We start from the raw sequence: 18,371 nt of genomic DNA, 5'->3' as shown, positions 1-18,371 counted from the left end.
TAAGAAAAGCCCTATTATGATATTGATTTGCATTGTTATATTTTTGTCTAGGTTACAATGAATCGTAAATTGGTTGATTTTAATCAGGTGTCCTGGTTTATCCTGGTTTAGCCCCCTTTGATATTTGTGTTCCATCGATTGAAAGTTGAAGTTGTTGTGGGCAATTTTTGAATTATTTCCCGAAAACCCAAGGCACCCCAGGCACGATTGAAGTGTCACTGTGATGCAGCCTCAAAATTTAGAAATTGATAACAGTCATAAAAATGTTGTTTTACCACCATAATCAAATGAATTAGGCTGAGTATGTAGCAGGTCCCCATGTTTTGTGACTGATTATTTGTGTGTTTTATATAGCATTACAGTTCCCTGTTATATTATAGTTCCCTGATTTTTATATAGTCGTAGTTGAGAGGTCATACACCATGTGAAGTGTTTCAGTTCAATTTTCATGCAATTAGCTGATTACATTTGTTCTGTTGACTAACATGGGGTGGTTTTGAAAACGCCAGTGAAGGGGGAATGGATTTGGATCATGAACAATCTTCAATTGAGGTTTGTTAATTTGATTTTGTGTATTTAGTGATAAAGCCATAATGTAAACTTGATGATTATTGAACCAATCTGAGATATAAATCAACAGGCCATTGATGCGAGTACAGCGGATGATGATGGCACACAATATGGGTCTGATTATGATGGAGAGGATGATTACTCAAATCTTTCGACTGGAAATGAAGAGTTTGACCATCCAAATTTAAATGAGTCACCATACACTGATTCAGATTCCTCAGATGGGTCAGACCATTACTATGGGTATGGAGATCACATGAACAGTGATGCTGAACAGGAAGTCAATGCCCATGTTGAGGACATGCATGTGCCATTGCCTAATGCTGTTGGAGGTATGCTGAAGATTGATACCCTCCAAGATACACTTCGCATAGATCTAAAAAAATTGGTACCACTTGACTTGATGAATTATGAATTTCTGGATAGTGAGGTGGCTTATCTTTTCTACCATTGGTATGGACGAGTAAATGGGTTTGCCGTGAGGAAAAGTAGAAAGATTCACAACAAGGAAGGGTTACTTATACAGCGCAACTTCGTTTGTCATAGGGAAGGCTTCCGTGAAGATAGGGGTTTGACTATGGAAAAGCGTCAACGTGAATCAAGGTCAGATTTCAGGTGTGGGTGTCCTGCAAAATTTCGGGTACATTTGGATACTTCAAATGGTCGGTGGTATGCAAAACTCTTTACTGATGAGCACAATCATGTGTTGGAAGAGGATAAAATGTGTGGCATGATAGCAGCTCCAGGAAAATGAATGATTCAGATATTCTGCATATGAACAACATGTCACAGGCTGGTGTAAGTACTCCTCATATCCATAGCACATTTCCCAACCAAACTGGTGGATTTCAGAAAGTCAGATTTTCCAAAGAAAATATGTACAATGTTCAAGGTAGACAAAGGAGAAAGAAGAAGAAGGATGAGCCGAAAAAAAGTGATGCGGAATTTGCAATAAGTTATATTCGGGGGATGGGAAGCAAAGATCCATTACTGTATTGTCAGCACATTGCGAATGAAGATGGAAATCTTGATAGCCTTTTTTGGAGTGATGGGATAAGTCAGCTAAACTATCAAATATTTGGTGATGTTGTCGCCTTTGATGCAACGTATGGTAAAAATCGGTACAAATGCCCCTTTGTTGTATTTTGTGGAGTTAACCATCACAACAAAAGCACAATTTTTGCTACTGCTTTGGTTTCCAATGAGAAGATAGAAACGTACGTGTGGTTACTTGAGAGGTTTTTGGAAGCTATGAAAGGAAAAGCACCATTGTCGATTATTACTGATGGGGACAAAGCAATGAAAGCTGCCATTAAGCAAGTGTATCCAAATGCCCACCATAGATTATGTGCATGGCACCTCCTTGATAATGCTAGAAAACGTGTGCATATACCTGCATTCATGAATCCGCTAAGGAGATGCATGTTTACAGAGTTTGATGTTTCTGAATTTGAAGATCTTTGGACTGCCACGGTTGCAAAGTTTGGGCTGGAAGAAAATGTTTGGGTTCAGGAATTATATGAAAGAAGGATGATGTGGTCTGCTGCACACATGAGGGGTCGGTTCTTTGCTGGATTTAGGACAACCTCGCGATGTGAGGCGTTGCATTCTCAGATTGGTAAGTTTGTGAAAAAGCGTTATAACCTAACTGAATTTGTACAACACTTTCATCGTTGTTTGAACTATCTGCGGTATAAGGAAATAGAGTCTGACTTTAACTCTTCCTATGGGGAGATTGTGCCGAAAACAAAAGTGAGAGAGTTAGAGAAGTCTGCTGCAGCACCATTTACTAAGGGTGTCTTTTACAAATTCAGGATGGTACTTGAAAGGGTTGGAACAATGATCGTGTTAGGCTTTGAGGAAAACATGACATGCACAAATTACATAGTAACAAATTATCCTGCAAAGGACAAAACCTGGCATGTGTCATATCATGAATCGACTGTCCAATTTACTTGTTCATGTTATAAGATGGAGACCCATGGGCTTCCATATGACCATTTAGTCGCTGTGCTGCTGTATATGGGTTTCAGGGAATTGCCCAAGTGTCTTGTGCTTGATAGGTGGACCAAATCTGCAAAGCATGGAATTCGGGCTGCATTTAGCGATGACACGTTGTATTGGGATTCCCACAATTTGTGTCAGTACTCGTCCATGGTGGATCATTGTCACTATATGTGTAATTTATCTCTAGTAAATGACGAAGAGATTCATGAGACATGAGACTTGATTGCTAAGCGTGTTCAATTTTTAAAATTGAAGTATGAATTTTCAGCTCCTCCTAATGGTGTTGTTGGGGGTGTGGGTTCTGTCCGCTTGGGCAACCCTAGTCCAGCTGTTAGAGAGGATCTTACTCGTGCATCCAAGATGAGAGCCAGGCGCCCGAATAGATGCAGTCGATGTAAGGTGGCTGGACACAACAAAAAGTCATGTCCTCAGGCCATGAGCGGCGTTCGTGATGGTGTTGGCACTTCCCATGCAGGGTCATCTACTCAGCATCCTGCAAATGATTTTGGCAGTTCAGATGCTGTTACTTAGTAATGTTAACAGGTATCTTTTAACCATTTTACATTTAACTTAACTGTGTAAGTAATTGTGCAAAATTGCATTATGGATGTTTAATTTATAATTTATTGAAGCATAAGTTTATTCTACCTGGTTTAGGTGCTTGTGGTGGTTTATCAGAGGATCATACAGTACGCGTGAAAAAGTGCTACCTTGGCTGGATATTGTTAAAGCATCCTCTTGTTTTGTGTAACCTTTATTACAATGTAATTTAAATTTGACAACAGACCTTGTGTTTGTGTCCTCTTGTTTTGTGTAATCTGTATTAGAATGTATTTTAAATTTGCCAACAGACTGTACAATATGTGAATTAGCAAGTGTTTATGAAGAAAGTAATTGAAAGTTTCCTTTCATTAGCCAGGTTCAGTCATTCATTAATATGAGAATGCGACTTTTCATATATTTATTTTTTGTCCTTTATATATGAATGAAATGCATTTAAATGAGGATTTCTGGGACTTGTTGCTATATCTATGCCCTGAATAGGTGTTGTCAATTATGGTACATGTACATGTTATTGATGTTGGAGACTGTCTCCTGTTCTCCTGTCCTAGTACTGGTGTGAAATTTTGCAGTTTTGATATTTATGCCATTTAGTGGAAGTTGGGTTGTTATTTGGCAGGTTGGTGTCGTGGGAATATGTTGCTGAATTTCCTACACATGGGCAGTACATCAGGCAAAAAGTATATTTGAAGGGGGGTTTTGCCATTGCCAGTACACTATAAACCATGGGATTTTGCCATGTCATTTGGGTGTGTATCGCAGCTTTATTGCTCTTGTTTACTTGTTTTTTTTTGGGTCTTCAATAAATTAGTTTGCTATTTAGTTTTGCCTCTCATTCATTCAGTTTGCTTTGGGTCTGGAATAAATAATTGTGTTATTTAGGTAATACTATCATGGCTACTTACTATCATTCATTATGTTTATTTTTGGGTCCCGAAAAAACACTTGTGTCAGTGTGTCATGAGAGGTAATATTTTCATGAATTCAGATAGGTTTTTGTTATAAAGACTTAACAAAAACCAAAACGCATGGTTATTCCACGCACTTATCACAAAAACTTATCATGGCTATTTATCAGTAAGAGCAAGAGCATATAATGAAATGCTTAATAACATACAAGGAAATGCATGTTCATAAACATACTGTCGCAACCGGGGTCGCGGTGGGACGGCGCACAAAGAAGTGTAAAACAGAAGAGTCGCCACCAATATTTTTAAAATGGGAAAACATCAGAAAACCCATAAAGAAAATGGTCTTCGAAACCAAATCTAGATCCGGGAGTCTATTACGCGTAGGAAAGGTATTAGCACCCCACAGCGCCCGTTTATAAAACGGTTACCTCTAATTAATTGTGCAAAATTAAGTCAGCTTTCTAAATATTTGTTTCACCCCAAAAGAAAAATGTTTTTGATTTTAGTACTATTTGATTTTTGTGTGTTTTGATTTAATTAATTGAAAAAGAGTTATTTAGAATTTTAGCTTGACAGTTGTAGGTGCCTGCTCCTACGTATCCCCAAAGTGCAATGGAGAAATCAAAGCCACGTAGTTCTTTGGAAAGATTGATGTTTTTGTTTTTATATGTTTTGTAAATTTGATTAAAACTTGATTCTTGACTTGATTTGATTAAGGAAAAAAAGTTTGTTTCAAGGTATTGAAACTCGAAAGGATTTTGAGGATTTGAAGTTCTTTACACGGCTTTCAAATTAAAAAAAGGTGTACACTACCGAGCGGGTAGTCAAGGTAAAGGATAGAAATGCTATTCCATTACCGTAATTAATCTTAAAAATTTAATTATTCATGCTACCAAATTGGTAGTCTAGGTAAATGATAGAAATGCTATTCTATTACCAAAAATGCATTTTTGGAGTATTGTTTATTTACATTTAAAAATCATGCTACCAAATGGGTAGTCAAAGTAAAGGATAGAAATGCCATTCCATTACTGTATTTGACTTTGAACAAATTATTAGTACTCATAACATGTATCAGTTAGACATTCCGCAGCACACAACATATATCTTTGTACTTCACTATGCCAAAAGTAACTAGCCAGCAATGAACTAATTACTATCATGGTAGAAAGAAGAATAAATAAAACCAGATGAAAAGCGCATGGGCCAGACCTTGTCTTTTAACCACTAACTCTAAAATTAAACCTGAATTTTTATTCCTTTCAATACTACTCTAAAATTCATTCTGTTTTTTACATGCTTTATGTTCCTTTTGATGATGGTGATTTTAAAACCTCTTTGCTTACAGGGATATGATTACAGGGATATGATTACAGGGACACAATGATAGTTCACCTAAGCCAAACATTGGAAAAGAGAGACAGAAGTATGAATTGTTATAAAGGAAAAAATGGAGAGTATCTTCCACATGATTTCTCTTGTTCATTTTCCTACCTAATTATGTAAATTGCATTGAACTATTGAATAGAATTATTTTTGATTCTAAGCAGCATTTCAGTTCAATTTTGTCATGTTTCAAACTGGTTTAAAAGCATATGAAATTCATTTGGCTAAGCAAGAATTAAAAGGGAAAGAGTATGTTTACTTGGATGAAGCTAATTTTCTTTCACTCCTTCTCTTCAGCCCTGTGCGTGCCTCCTCTCTTGTGTATGCTCCTAGTTATTCTGGTTGCTATTTGTCACTATTGAGAATTAATGATCAAGAGATGATCACCAATCCAAGGTATTTGCACTCTTGTTTTTATACTCTGCTTTCACACTCGGTTTTTCTCTTCTTCCTCTGTTTTTTCTTTTCTTCCTCCTTTTCCTTTTTTTTCTACTGCATAATTTCACCCCTTTTATAGAGGTTGGGGGCGGTAAACAATTTGCCTCAAGCTGGTGAGTCCTGTTGTGTAATCTCTGACAATAAATTTCCCTAAGCAAGCTGTGTAATCATTCCTAAAAATTCTAAAATTGCGGCTCTGCACCCTTATCTCCTCTTACTTTTTATGGTTTCTTATCCTTTTGTACTGTCAGAAGAAGGTCAAAATTAAATTTACCACACAACTTGTTCATGATAAGCCCTTGGGAAGTAGCATTATCTTCTGCATTGTCAATTTTTCACACCATCTTCTCTTTTTCTACCACATGCCACCGCCACCGCCATGTTTATTTCCCCTGTTTTGAAACATTTACTTCCTTCCATCCTATGTTTCCTAACTTCCTTCTTTCTTTTGCTTTTCTTTATTCAGTTTCGTGACTTTCTATCCTTCCTCCTTCTAGTTTCTGATTTATCTTAACATGTAACAAACTTATCTTCATATTAAAGAATTGAATGTATTTTTTATGTTTTATGTTTTTTTGCTTTTTTTTTTGTTTGTTTGTTTTTTACAATAAGTAAATTAAAACCTGATACTAATAATGATAAAGGGGGCAAAATTTGGTGTTTACAGCTGCCCCTCTTTACTTGTTATTTTTCATAGAGAATATGAAGAACAATTGTTTTCATATTGTCACGATAAAATAAAAGTAAAGATATGAACACAAATTTTGTCTCGGAGAAAAGTGGACGCGAGGGTCCAGGCTCGAGGGCCTAACTGAAAGTAAAAGCGGACGCGGGGGTCTAGGCACGGGGGCCTAACTCAAAAGATAAAAGCGGACGCGAGGGTCCAGGCTCGGGGGCCTAACTGAAAGTAAAAGCGGACGCGGGGGTCCAGGCACGGGAGCCTAACTGAAAGTAAAAGCGGACGCGGGGGTCCAGGCACGGGGGCCTAACTAAAAGTAAAAGCGGACGCGGGGGTCCAGGCACGGGGGCCTAACTGAAAGTAAAAGCGGACGCGGGGGTCCAGACACGGGTGCCTAACTGAAAGTAAAAGCGGACGCGGGGGTCCAGGCACGGGGGCCTAACTGAAAGTAAAAACAGACGCGGGGGTCCAGGCACGGGGGCCTAACTGAAAGTAAAAGCGGACGCGGGGGTCCAGGCACGGGGGCCTAACTGAAAGATAAAAGCGGACGCGGGGGTCCAGGCACGGGGGCCTAGCTAAAAGTAAAAGCGGACGCGGGGGTCCAGGCACAGGGGCCTAACTGAAAGTAAAAGCGGACGCGGGGGTCCAGGCACGGGGGCCTAACTAAAAATAAAAGCAGACGCAGGGGTCCTAAGTTAGAAAATGGACTAGGAAGGATCTGGAGCCCATCTGAAAGGTAAGATTGGTTGTGGTTTCATCCCTGAACTAAAAAATGGCATGTTTGTGATGCAAAATGCAATGTTTGATAGGCACATTTGATGTGATGCAGATGATGCAAAGTTTTTTAGATTATGAGATAGTTTTGTGTTTATGTTTTGAGGTGTTGCTTTTGGGACACCAGGTTCCCTAGGATCCATGGATGAGCTAGAACACGATTTGATCCGCTCCCTGCTTTCTTTGCTAGATTGTATGTACTTCTCAAATTCGGGCTTAACCATCTTCTTTGCAAGGTGCCTGGTGACAATTTATTGAACATAGCAGTGATCTGATTCTATCCTTACCATATTAATAAGGTGGTTTGCCGAACTTACCAGGATTAGTGGGACACATGCGAAAAGAAATTGTAAAATAATTTTCAAGTTAAAACTAGTTTCCCTTTAATACATGCTTTCAACAAGATGCAAAAATAAAGTCAATGTATCAAGAAGAGAACAGGTCATCATATTAAAAGGAGAGCCATATTTATACACAAAACTTGCTCATAAAGAAAAAGGGATACATAATGGAATATGGTGGCTATATAGAAGGTGTACAAAAAGGACAACAAAAGAAAAAGGGTGGTCCAGTGCTATGAGGGATGCCCTCTGCGATGAACAGTGCTAGCTTCACTTGGCCACAACTTTGAATGCCCATCAAAAGCCAGCTTCTCACGATTCCTTGAAGCTTTGGAGCGATCAGGAAAAGATCCCTTCTTGCAACCACAAACCTCCATGATCTCATTTGAGTCTTTGTCTTGCCAGATTTCTTTTTTGAGTAGATTCAAACCTCCAACTAAGCCGCCCTTTCAGGTTTTCAGCTTAGTGAATCTATTTACTTTTGTATGACCCTAATTTTTGCCTGGGCCGCTCTTTCGAGTTTTCAACCCATCAGGTCGCTCTAACTTTTGCCTAGCCCGCCTTTACAGGTTTTCGAACTAGCGAGCTTTCATTTTTCTTTTTCCTTTTTTTTTTATCTTTTGATTGTTTTAAGCATGGAACTTTTTGACTGCGTCAGAGTTGACAGGGTGAGTAAGGTCTTCGCCGTCCATGTTAGTGAGGACCAAAGCGCCTCCTGAAAATGCCTTTCTTACAACATAAGGCCCTTCATAATTCAGAGTCCATTTTCCACGATGATCCCTTTGAGTGGGCAAGATCTTCTTAAGGACTAAGTCTCCTTCTTGAAATTCCCGTGGACGAACTTTCTTCTCGAAGGCTCGCTTCATCCTGCGTTGATATAGCTGGCCATGGCATAATGCAGTTAGTCTTTTGCCTTCAATGAGGTTCAATTGGTCATATCGAGCTCGAACCCATTCTGCTTCTTCCAATTTAGCTTCCATCAATACCCTTAATGAAGGAATTTCAACTTCAATAGGGAGGACTGCTTCCACTCCGTATACCAAGGAAAAAGGAGTTGCCCCGGTTGAAGTGCGCACTGAGGTGCGATATCCGTGTAAGGCGAAAGGGAGCATGTCATGCCAGTCCTTGTAAGTCACTACCATTTTTTGGACAATCTTCTTAATGTTCTTATTGGCCGCCTCGACTGCCCCATTCATCTTTGGGCGATATGGGGAAGAATTATGATGCTGGATTTTGAAATCGTCGCACAACTCTTTCATCAATCTATTGTTCAGATTAGTGCCATTGTCAGTGATGATTTTACTCGGCAAACCATATCGACAAATCAACTCCCTCTTGACGAACCTGACCACTACATTCTTTGTAACACTTGCATAAGAAGCTGCTTCGACCCACTTGGTGAAATAATCGATTGCCACCAGGATAAAGCGATGGCCGTTTGACGCCTTAGGTTCGATGGGTCCGATAACGTCCATGCCCCACATTGAGAATGGCCAAGGCGCCATCAGCACATTCAATGGCACCGGCGGAGCATTGATATTGTCGGCATATGCCTGACATTTGTACCACTTCTTCACATGGTTAAAGCAATCTGTTTCCATAGTCAACCAGTAATAACCATCCCTTAATATTTTCCTTGCCATTGAGTGCCCGTTCATGTGGGTTCCAAAGGAGCCTTCATGGATTTCTTTGATAATTCTGTGTGCTTCTGCCGCATCGACGCACCGGATGTAAGATCAAGTTTTGATCTAGTAGTACAACTCTATGTTTTGATGATTACAAGTTAACCTTTTGATATGAACTATTGTGGTACTCTAACGTGTTTTTCTGAGTGTGCTATTTACAGGCTCTGACCTCAACTCAATCTCACACAAATCAGAAGCACTGTGTATAAAGGGTAACCCAAGCAACGCTTTCGCATTCACCATGTTCAGTATGAACAGTGGAAAAGCTTCAGAAGTTCTGAAGCTATACAAACTCTGATGTGGACTCAGTCGCTAGAAGCTCTGAAGATCCAGAAGTTCTGATAACCAAGAAACACTGAAGGTTCAGATGTTCTGATGGTGTAGAAGACTCTGAAGATCCAGAAGCTGAATAGTGGAAACTCTGAAGTCCAGAAGCAAGAAACTCTGAAGGCCATGTTCTTCCCTCTGAGTTCAGAATCAGAAGATACAATGGTCAGAGGATCTGTGCTTTCCCTCTGACTCTGATCAACCGGCTTCACAAGTTCCAATATGAAGTATTCCCCTGATCAGAAGTCTCCTAGGTTAAAAGGTCAAGTCTCTATCCAAGTACAAAAGCAAGTGTACCTTCCTGACGACCTACCTAACGTTCTCAGCCACAGCAGAAGCTGGATTTTCCAGAACTGCCCTCCAACGGTAGCATTTCCCATGCAACGCTCAACCCTAATCCTTGGAGTATATATAGAGGCTGAAGATTGAAAGAAGCGGCTAGAGAAAGAAATACACACGAGCAAGACATATTCAAAATATTCTAAGCTTTCTTTCATCTGAAATTCATTGAGTTTACAATTAGCTTTTTAGAAGCAAATCTCTTGTAAACAATTCTTTGATAAACAGTTTGTTTAGTTCCTTTAGGAGATCAAGGTTGATCGGATCCTAGAGAAGACTAAGAGAGTGAATCTTAGTGTGAGCTAAGCCAGTGTAATTGTTAGTCACTTGTAGGTTTCAAGTGCAGTTGTAACTCTTACCTGATTAGTGGATTGCCTTCATTCTAAGAAGGAAGAAATCACCTTAACGGGTGGACTGGAGTAGCTTGAGTGATTTATCAAGTGAACCAGGATAAAATCCTTGTGTGCTTTTCTATCTCTTATCTTTAGCACTTAAGTTCTCGAAAGATTTGTCAAAATCTTTAAGGTGGAAGTTTTGTTCTGAAAACGTTATTCAAACCCCCCCCTTTCTACCGTTTTTCATACCTTCAATTGGTATCAGAGCGCAAGTTCTGATTACCACACCTAACAGTGTTCAGTGATCCGGGCCGGTGTGAAAAACAATGGCTGCCACCACCAGTGAAACTCAAAGAGATGGTTACAACGCAAAGCCTCCTATGTTCGATGGTCAAAGGTTCGAATATTGGAAAGATAGACTGGAAAGTTTCTTTCTGGGTTTCGATGCAGATCTCTGGGATATTATTGTGGATGGCTATGAGCGTCCAGTTGATGCAGATGGCAAAAAGATCCCAAGGTCAGAGATGACTGCAGATCAAAAGAAGCTGTACTCACAACATCACAAAGCAAGAGAAATTCTTCTAAGTGCTATTTCCTATGAGGAGTACCAGAAGATTACAGATCGTGAGTTTGCTAAAGGCATTTTTGAATCTCTGAAGATGTCTCATGAAGGAAACAAGAAAGTCAAAGAATCAAAGGCATTGTCTTTGATCCAAAAGTATGAATCCTTCATCATGGAGCCAAATGAGTCCATTGAAGAAATGTTCTCCAGATTTCAATTGCTTGTAGCTGGCATACGACCTCTCAACAAGAGCTACACAACAAAAGATCATGTCATAAGGGTCATCAGGTGTCTTCCTGAAAGTTGGATGCCTTTGGTGACTTCAATAGAGCTCACGAGAGACGTTGAGAATATGAGTTTAGAAGAACTCATCAGCATTTTGAAATGCCATGAGCTGAAACGCTCAGAGATGCAAGATCTGAGGAAAAAGTCCATAGCCTTGAAATCCAAATCTGAAAAGGCTAAGGTTGAGAAGTCAAAGGCTCTTCAAGCTGAAGAAGAAGAATCTGAAGAAGCATCAGAAGATTCTGATGAAGATGAGCTGACTCTGATCTCCAAGAGACTCAACCGCATCTGGAAGCACAGGCAGAGCAAGTTCAAAGGCTCTGGAAAGGCAAAAGGAAAGTATGAGTCCTCAGGCCAGAAGAAGTCTTCAATCAAGGAAGTCACATGTTTTGAGTGCAAAGAATCTGGGCATTACAAAAGTGATTGTCCAAAGTTGAAGAAAGACAAGAAGCCAAAGAAGCACTTCAAGACGAAGAAGAGTCTGATGGTGACATTTGATGAATCAGAGTCAGAGGATGTTGACTCTGATGGTGAAGTCCAAGGACTCATGGCAATTGTCAAAGACAAGGAAGCAGAGTCAAAGGAAGCTGTTGACTCTGACTCAGAATCAGAAGGAGATCCTAACTCAGACGATGAAAATGAGGTATTTGCTTCTTTCTCTACCTCTGAACTGAAACATGCTTTGTCTGATATCATGGATAAGTATAACTCTTTATTGTCTAAGCATAAAAAGTTGAAAAAGAACTTATCTGCTGTCTCCAAGACTCCTTCTGAACATGAGAAAATTATTTCTGATTTGAAAAATGAAAATCATGCTTTGGTAAATTCTAACTCTGTGCTTAAGAACCAGATTGCTAAGTTAGAAGAAATTGTTGCCTGTGATGCCTCTGATTGTAGAAATGAATCTAAGTATGAAAAGTCTTTTCAAAGATTCCTAGCTAAAAGCGTGGATAGAAGCCTAATGGCTTCAATGATCTATGGCGTAAGCAGAAATGGAATGCATGGCATTGGCTATTCTAAACCAATTAGAAATGAGCCTTCTGTGTCTAAAGCTAAATCCTTGTATGAATGCTTTGTTCCCTCTAGTACCATATTGCCTGATCCTGTACCTGCTAAAATTGCTAAAAACCCTCTTAAAAAGGGATCTTTCTCTATGACTAAATATCATGCAAATATTCCTTTAAAATATTATGTTGAGACACCCAAGGTGATCAGAACCTCTGGGGTAACTAACAAAAGAGGACCCAGAAAGTGGGTACCTAAGGACAAGATTATCTATGTTGCAGATATCCTTGATAGCTCCACTGAAACACCAATCATGGTATCTGGACAGTGGATGCTCGCGTCACATGACGGGAGAAAAGCGTATGTTCCGAGAGCTGAAACTTAAGCCTGGAGGCGAAGTTGGCTTCGGAGGAAATGAAAAGGGTAAAATTGTTGGTACTGGTACTATTTGTGTAGATAGTAGTCCATGCATTGATAATGTTTTATTGGTAGACGGCTTAACACATAACTTATTGTCTATAAGTCAATTAGCTGACAAGGGTTATGATGTTATATTCAATCAAAAGTCCTGCCGGGCTGTAAGTCAGATCGATGGCTCTGTTCTATTTAACAGCAAGAGGAAGAACAACATCTATAAGATCAGATTATCTGAGTTGGAGGCTCAGAATGTGAAGTGCCTTCTGTCTGTTAATGAAGAGCAGTGGGTATGGCATAGACGGTTAGGGCATGCCAGTATGAGAAAGATTTCTCAGCTGAGCAAGCTAAACCTTGTCAGGGGCTTACCCAATCTGAAGTTCGCTTCAGACGCTCTTTGTGAAGCATGTCAGAAAGGCAAATTCACAAAAGTCCCTTTCAAGGCAAAGAATGTTGTCTCAACCTCAAGGCCGTTGGAACTTCTGCATATAGACCTGTTTGGACCAGTGAAAACTGAGTCTATAGGTGGCAAGAGATATGGGATGGTTATCGTTGATGACTATAGCCGCTGGACATGGGTAAAGTTTCTAACCCGCAAGGATGAGTCTCATGCTGTGTTCTCTACCTTCATTGCTCAAGTGCAAAACGAGAAGGCTTGTAGGATTGTGCGTGTCAGAAGTGACCATGGTGGAGAGTTTGAGAATGACAAGTTTGAGAGTCTGTTTGATTCCTATGGAATTGCACATGATTTCTCTTGTCCCAGAACTCCTCAACAAAATGGTGTTGTTGAGAGGAAGAACAGAACTCTTCAGGAGATGGCTAGAACCATGCTCCAAGAAACTGGCATGGCTAAGCACTTTTGGGCAGAGGCAGTAAATACAGCATGTTACATTCAGAACAGAATCTCTGTGAGACCAATTCTGAATAAGACTCCTTATGAATTGTGGAAGAACATAAAACCCAACATTTCTTATTTTCATCCTTTTGGCTGTGTTTGTTATGTTCTCAATACTAAGGATAGATTGCATAAATTTGATGCTAAGTCTTCTAAGTGTCTATTACTTGGTTATTCTGATAGATCTAAAGGTTTTAGATTTTATAATACTGATGCTAAGACTATTGAAGAATCTATTCATGTTAGATTTGATGATAAGCTTGACTCTGACCAGTCAAAGCTAGTTGAAAAGTTTGCAGATTTAAGCATTAATGTTTCTGACAAAGGCAAAGCTCCAGAGGAAGTTGAGCCAGAGGAAGATGAACCAGAGGAAGAAGCTGGTCCCTCTAACTCACAAACTCTGAAGAAGAGCAGAATCACTGCAGCTCACCCTAAGGAATTGATTCTGGGCAACAAAGATGAACCAGTCAGAACCAGATCTGCCTTCAGACCCTCTGAAGAGACCTTGCTGAGTCTGAAAGGATTGGTGTCCTTAATTGAACCCAAGTCCATAGATGAAGCTCTTCAGGACAAGGATTGGATTCTGGCCATGGAAGAAGAATTAAATCAATTCTCCAAGAACGATGTTTGGAGCTTAGTGAAGAAGCCTGAGAATGTTCATGTTATTGGAACGAAATGGGTATTCAGAAACAAGCTAAATGAGAAAGGAGATGTAGTCAGAAACAAGGCAAGGCTAGTTGCTCAAGGCTACAGCCAGCAGGAAGGAATAGACTACACTGAAACATTTGCTCCGGTAGCAAGACTGGAGGCAATCAGACTGTTGATCTCCTTCTCAGTAAATCACAACATAGTTCTACATCAGATGGACGTAAAGAGTGCCTTCCTAAATGGTTATATCTCAGAGGAAGTCCATGTTCATCAACCCCCAGGTTTTGAAGATGAAAAGAAACCAGACCATGTGTTCAAATTGAAGAAATCACTCTACGGTCTGAAGCAAGCTCCCAGAGCATGGTATGAGAGACTTAGCTCATTCCTTCTGGAGAATGAGTTTGTAAGGGGTAAAGTAGATACAACTCTTTTTTGCAAGACTTATAAAGATGATATCTTAATTGTGCAAATTTATGTTGATGATATTATATTTGGTTCTGCTAATCAATCTCTATGCAAAGAATTTTCTGAGATGATGCAGGCTGAATTTGAGATGAGTATGATGGGAGAATTAAAGTACTTTCTGGGAATACAAGTTGATCAAACACCAGAAGGAACATATATCCATCAGAGCAAGTACACTAAAGAACTTCTGAAGAAGTTCAATATGCTGGAATCTACAGTGGCCAAGACTCCAATGCATCCTACATGCATTTTGGAGAAAGAAGATAAAAGTGGTAAAGTATGTCAGAAGCTCTATCGTGGAATGATAGGTTCACTTCTATACTTAACTGCATCTAGGCCAGACATATTATTTAGTGTTCACTTATGTGCTCGTTTCCAATCAGATCCAAGGGAAACCCACTTAACTGCTGTTAAGAGGATCCTAAGGTATCTGAAAGGCACCACTAACCTTGGCTTGATGTATAAGAAAACATCAGAGTATAAGCTTTCAGGTTATTGTGATGCTGATTATGCTGGAGATAGAACAGAGAGAAAAAGTACTTCTGGAAATTGTCAATTTCTGGGAAGCAATCTAGTCTCATGGGCAAGCAAGAGGCAATCAACCATTGCACTATCAACTGCAGAGGCAGAATATATCTCAGCAGCAATATGCAGCACTCAGATGCTCTGGATGAAACATCAGCTGGAGGATTATCAGATCCTTGAGAGCAATATCCCAATCTATTGTGATAACACTGCTGCAATCTCATTGAGTAAGAATCCTATCTTGCATTCAAGGGCAAAGCACATTGAGGTAAAGTATCACTTTATTAGAGATTATGTACAGAAGGGCGTACTTCTTCTGAAGTTTGTTGATACTGACCATCAATGGGCAGATATCTTTACAAAGCCCTTAGCAGAGGATAGATTTAATTTTATTCTGAAAAATCTAAACATGGACTTTTGTCCAGAGTGAAGATGGATCAGAACCTCTGACTATGATACTTCTTGATCAGAAGATGTCTAGTCCAGAAGGTAACTCAATCAGAGTGTGTGTGCCCACTGGTACTAACTCTGAAGCTGAGACAACAACACGTGTGTCAGAATTTCTGATGCATAATTCCTTGTGCCCGTGTGACAGTCTGTTATGATTGCGTGTAGATATGCTTATCTCCTGTGTGTGATTGTGTATTTTACTGTTACTATCTATCTTTAATTTTCAACCGTTGATCTTAAAGTGCTTTTTGAATCAACAACGGTTATTTGATAAAACCCACTATACACACACGTTCTCGTTCACTTCCGGTTTTCACTCTCGCACTCTCTGCTTTTCAAAACCGCCTCTTTCTTGATTTCTCTCTCGATCTCTCTTCATCCTTCAAACTTCATCTTCTACCTCAAACCTTCAACCTCTTCAAAATGGTGAGACAAACCAGAAGATCTACTGCAGATGCACCTCAGTTCCCTCACATGGTAGTTGGTTTGGCAACGGGTCAAAGGGGCTCTGAGAACCCGGCACAAGAACAAGTTCAAGTTCAAGAGCAGATTGTTCCAATTGCAGAACGGGGCTGTGCCGTTCACTGCGTATTTGCTCCTGAGGAACTCCAAGTCCTGGCAGAATGGAGATTCGACCTCGACAACCTGGCTGCAAATGGGTTTGATCTTCGTCCTGAAGTCCAAGCTCAAGGTTGGGGAAACTACTTCAACCGACTTCGAGGACCGGTGTATGAGAAGTTGGTCAAGGAATTCTGGAAGCACGCCGACTGCGATGATACTCAAGTGGTATCTCATATTCTTGGCAGGAAGATCATCATCACGGAGAAGTCATTCGTGAATCTGCTAGGTGCAGACACTGCTTATGGGTTTCGATTCCAATTCACTGAGTCGAAGCTGAAACCCAGCACCAAAGACAAAACCAACCAGGCCCTGTACACCACTTTCAAACCGGGCAAGACAAGTTACAAGGTGATGGACCTTCACCCCAAACTCAGGATCTGGCACAAGATCCTGCTCAACTGCATCAATCAGAGACCGAAGGGCAGTTCCCCAGATTACATCAACTTCAACCAGAAGGCGATGCTGTTTTTCATTCAAGACAAGAGGAAGATCTGCCTTCCCTACTTCCTGTTCTCCTACTTGAAGGAGTGTATCCGGAAGTCTAGGACTACTGCCTCAATCAAGTCAGCAATCAAGTATATCCCCTTTGGGAGACTGCTGTCTGATCTCTTCATTGAGAGTGGCCTCATTCAAGACCTGATCAATGCTGGTTGCATAGAGGACTTGAGCACAATTGTCAGCGATGTCTTCACTGCCAACTCTCTGAAGAAGATGGGTTTGGTCCAGAAGAAGATTGCTCCTGCTCATGAAGACACATCTTTTGAGATCAGAGGAAGAAGGATGCCTCTGAATGACTACCCACTGTGGACTCAAGCAGACAATCCTGAAGCCATCAGATGCTATGTTGAAGACCTCAGGGCTCAAGGATTCGAGATTGATCTTGATGATTTCTTCAGCAGACTGCCTCCAGCTCCAGAGTTTCCTTCTCCTCCCAAGAAGAAAGCTCAGAGGAAGATGGTTCTGGAAGAATCCTCTGAAGAATCTGATGTCCCTCTGGTCAAGAAGACAAAGAGAAAGCCTGATGATGGTGATGATAGTGATAGTGAGGATGGTCCTCCTAAGAAGAAGCAGAAGAAGGTCAGAATCGTGGTGAAGCCTACTCGGGTGGAACCAGCTGCTGCAGTGGTCAGAAGGACTGAACCTCCTGCCAGAGTGACTCGATCATCAGCACATTCAAGTAAGCCTGCACTTGCTTCTGATGATGATTTGAATTTATTTGATGCACTTCCTATTTCTGCCTTGCTTCAACACTCCTCAAATCCCCTCACTCCTATTCCTGAATCCCAACCAGCCGCACAAACCACCTCTCCACCACATTCCCCACGATCCTCAACCTTCTCCTACCGAAGCACCTCTCTGGAATTTGCTTCAGAACCCAACCTCTAGGTCAGAAGATCCAACCTCTCTCCTTACCATTCCGTACGACCCATTATCTTCTGAACCATCATCCATGACCAACCAGAGCCCAACCAAACAGAACCACAACCCAGAACGTCTGATCACTCTGCTCCCAGAGCATCAGCACGTCCTGCTGCCAGAACCACGGATACAGACTCTTCAACAGCCTTTACACCTGTATCCTTCCCAATCAATGTTGTTGATTCTTCTCCCTCCAATAACTCTGAATCAATTAGAAAATTCATGGAGGTTAGAAAAGAGAAGGTGTCTGCCTTGGAAGAGTATTACCTTACCTGTCCAAGCCCTAGGAGATATCCTGGCCCTAGACCTGAACGTCTAGTTGACCCAGATGAACCTATCTTGGCCAATCCTATCCAAGAGGCAGACCCCTTAGTTCAACAAGCTCACCCTGTCCCTGGCCAACAAGAGCCCATTCAACCAGACCCTGAACCCGAACAATCAGTGTCTAACCAATCCTCAGTTAGATCACCTCACCCTCTGGTTGAAACTTCAGACCCTCACCTTGGAACCTCTGAACCCAATGCTCCCATGATTAACATTGGTTCTCCACAAGGTGCCTCTGAAGCTCATAGCAGCAATCACCCAGCCTCTCCTGCACCCAACTCTCCATAATTCCCTATACTCACCTTCAACCCACATCTCTCTCTGAGTGCATCAATATCTTCTATCATGAAGCCTCCTTGAGGCTCCGCAATGTGCACGGTCAGACTGATCTCAGTGAGAATGCTG

At 40.8% G+C, this 18,371-nt stretch overlaps 2 protein-coding genes and 1 pseudogene across 2 annotated transcripts; 2 read left to right on the top strand and 1 right to left on the bottom strand.

Moving 5' to 3' along the window:
• The first annotated feature begins 519 nt into the window (after nucleotides 1-519).
• Nucleotides 520-1,324, top strand: LOC130719727 (uncharacterized). The gene is made up of 2 exons (XM_057570337.1): nucleotides 520-552; nucleotides 641-1,324. Exons 1-2 carry the CDS (start codon nucleotides 520-522, stop codon nucleotides 1,322-1,324), a joined length of 717 nt encoding a protein of 238 aa, XP_057426320.1.
• On the top strand, nucleotides 1,321-3,108 carry LOC130719726 (protein FAR1-RELATED SEQUENCE 5-like). The gene is made up of 2 exons (XM_057570336.1): nucleotides 1,321-2,749; nucleotides 2,846-3,108. Exons 1-2 carry the CDS (start codon nucleotides 1,321-1,323, stop codon nucleotides 3,106-3,108), a joined length of 1,692 nt encoding a protein of 563 aa, XP_057426319.1.
• Nucleotides 3,109-8,296: 5,188 nt separating this feature from the next.
• LOC130719725 (uncharacterized) overlaps nucleotides 8,297-18,371 on the bottom strand; it is a 32,317-nt pseudogene continuing 22,242 nt past the window's right edge.

The sequence above is a fragment of the Lotus japonicus genome, chromosome 5 (genome assembly GCF_012489685.1).
Source record: "Lotus japonicus ecotype B-129 chromosome 5, LjGifu_v1.2".
NCBI lineage: Eukaryota > Viridiplantae > Streptophyta > Magnoliopsida > Fabales > Fabaceae > Lotus > Lotus japonicus.
Note: the sequence above shows the minus strand (reverse complement) of the source record. Positions and strands in the feature narration are given on the sequence as shown.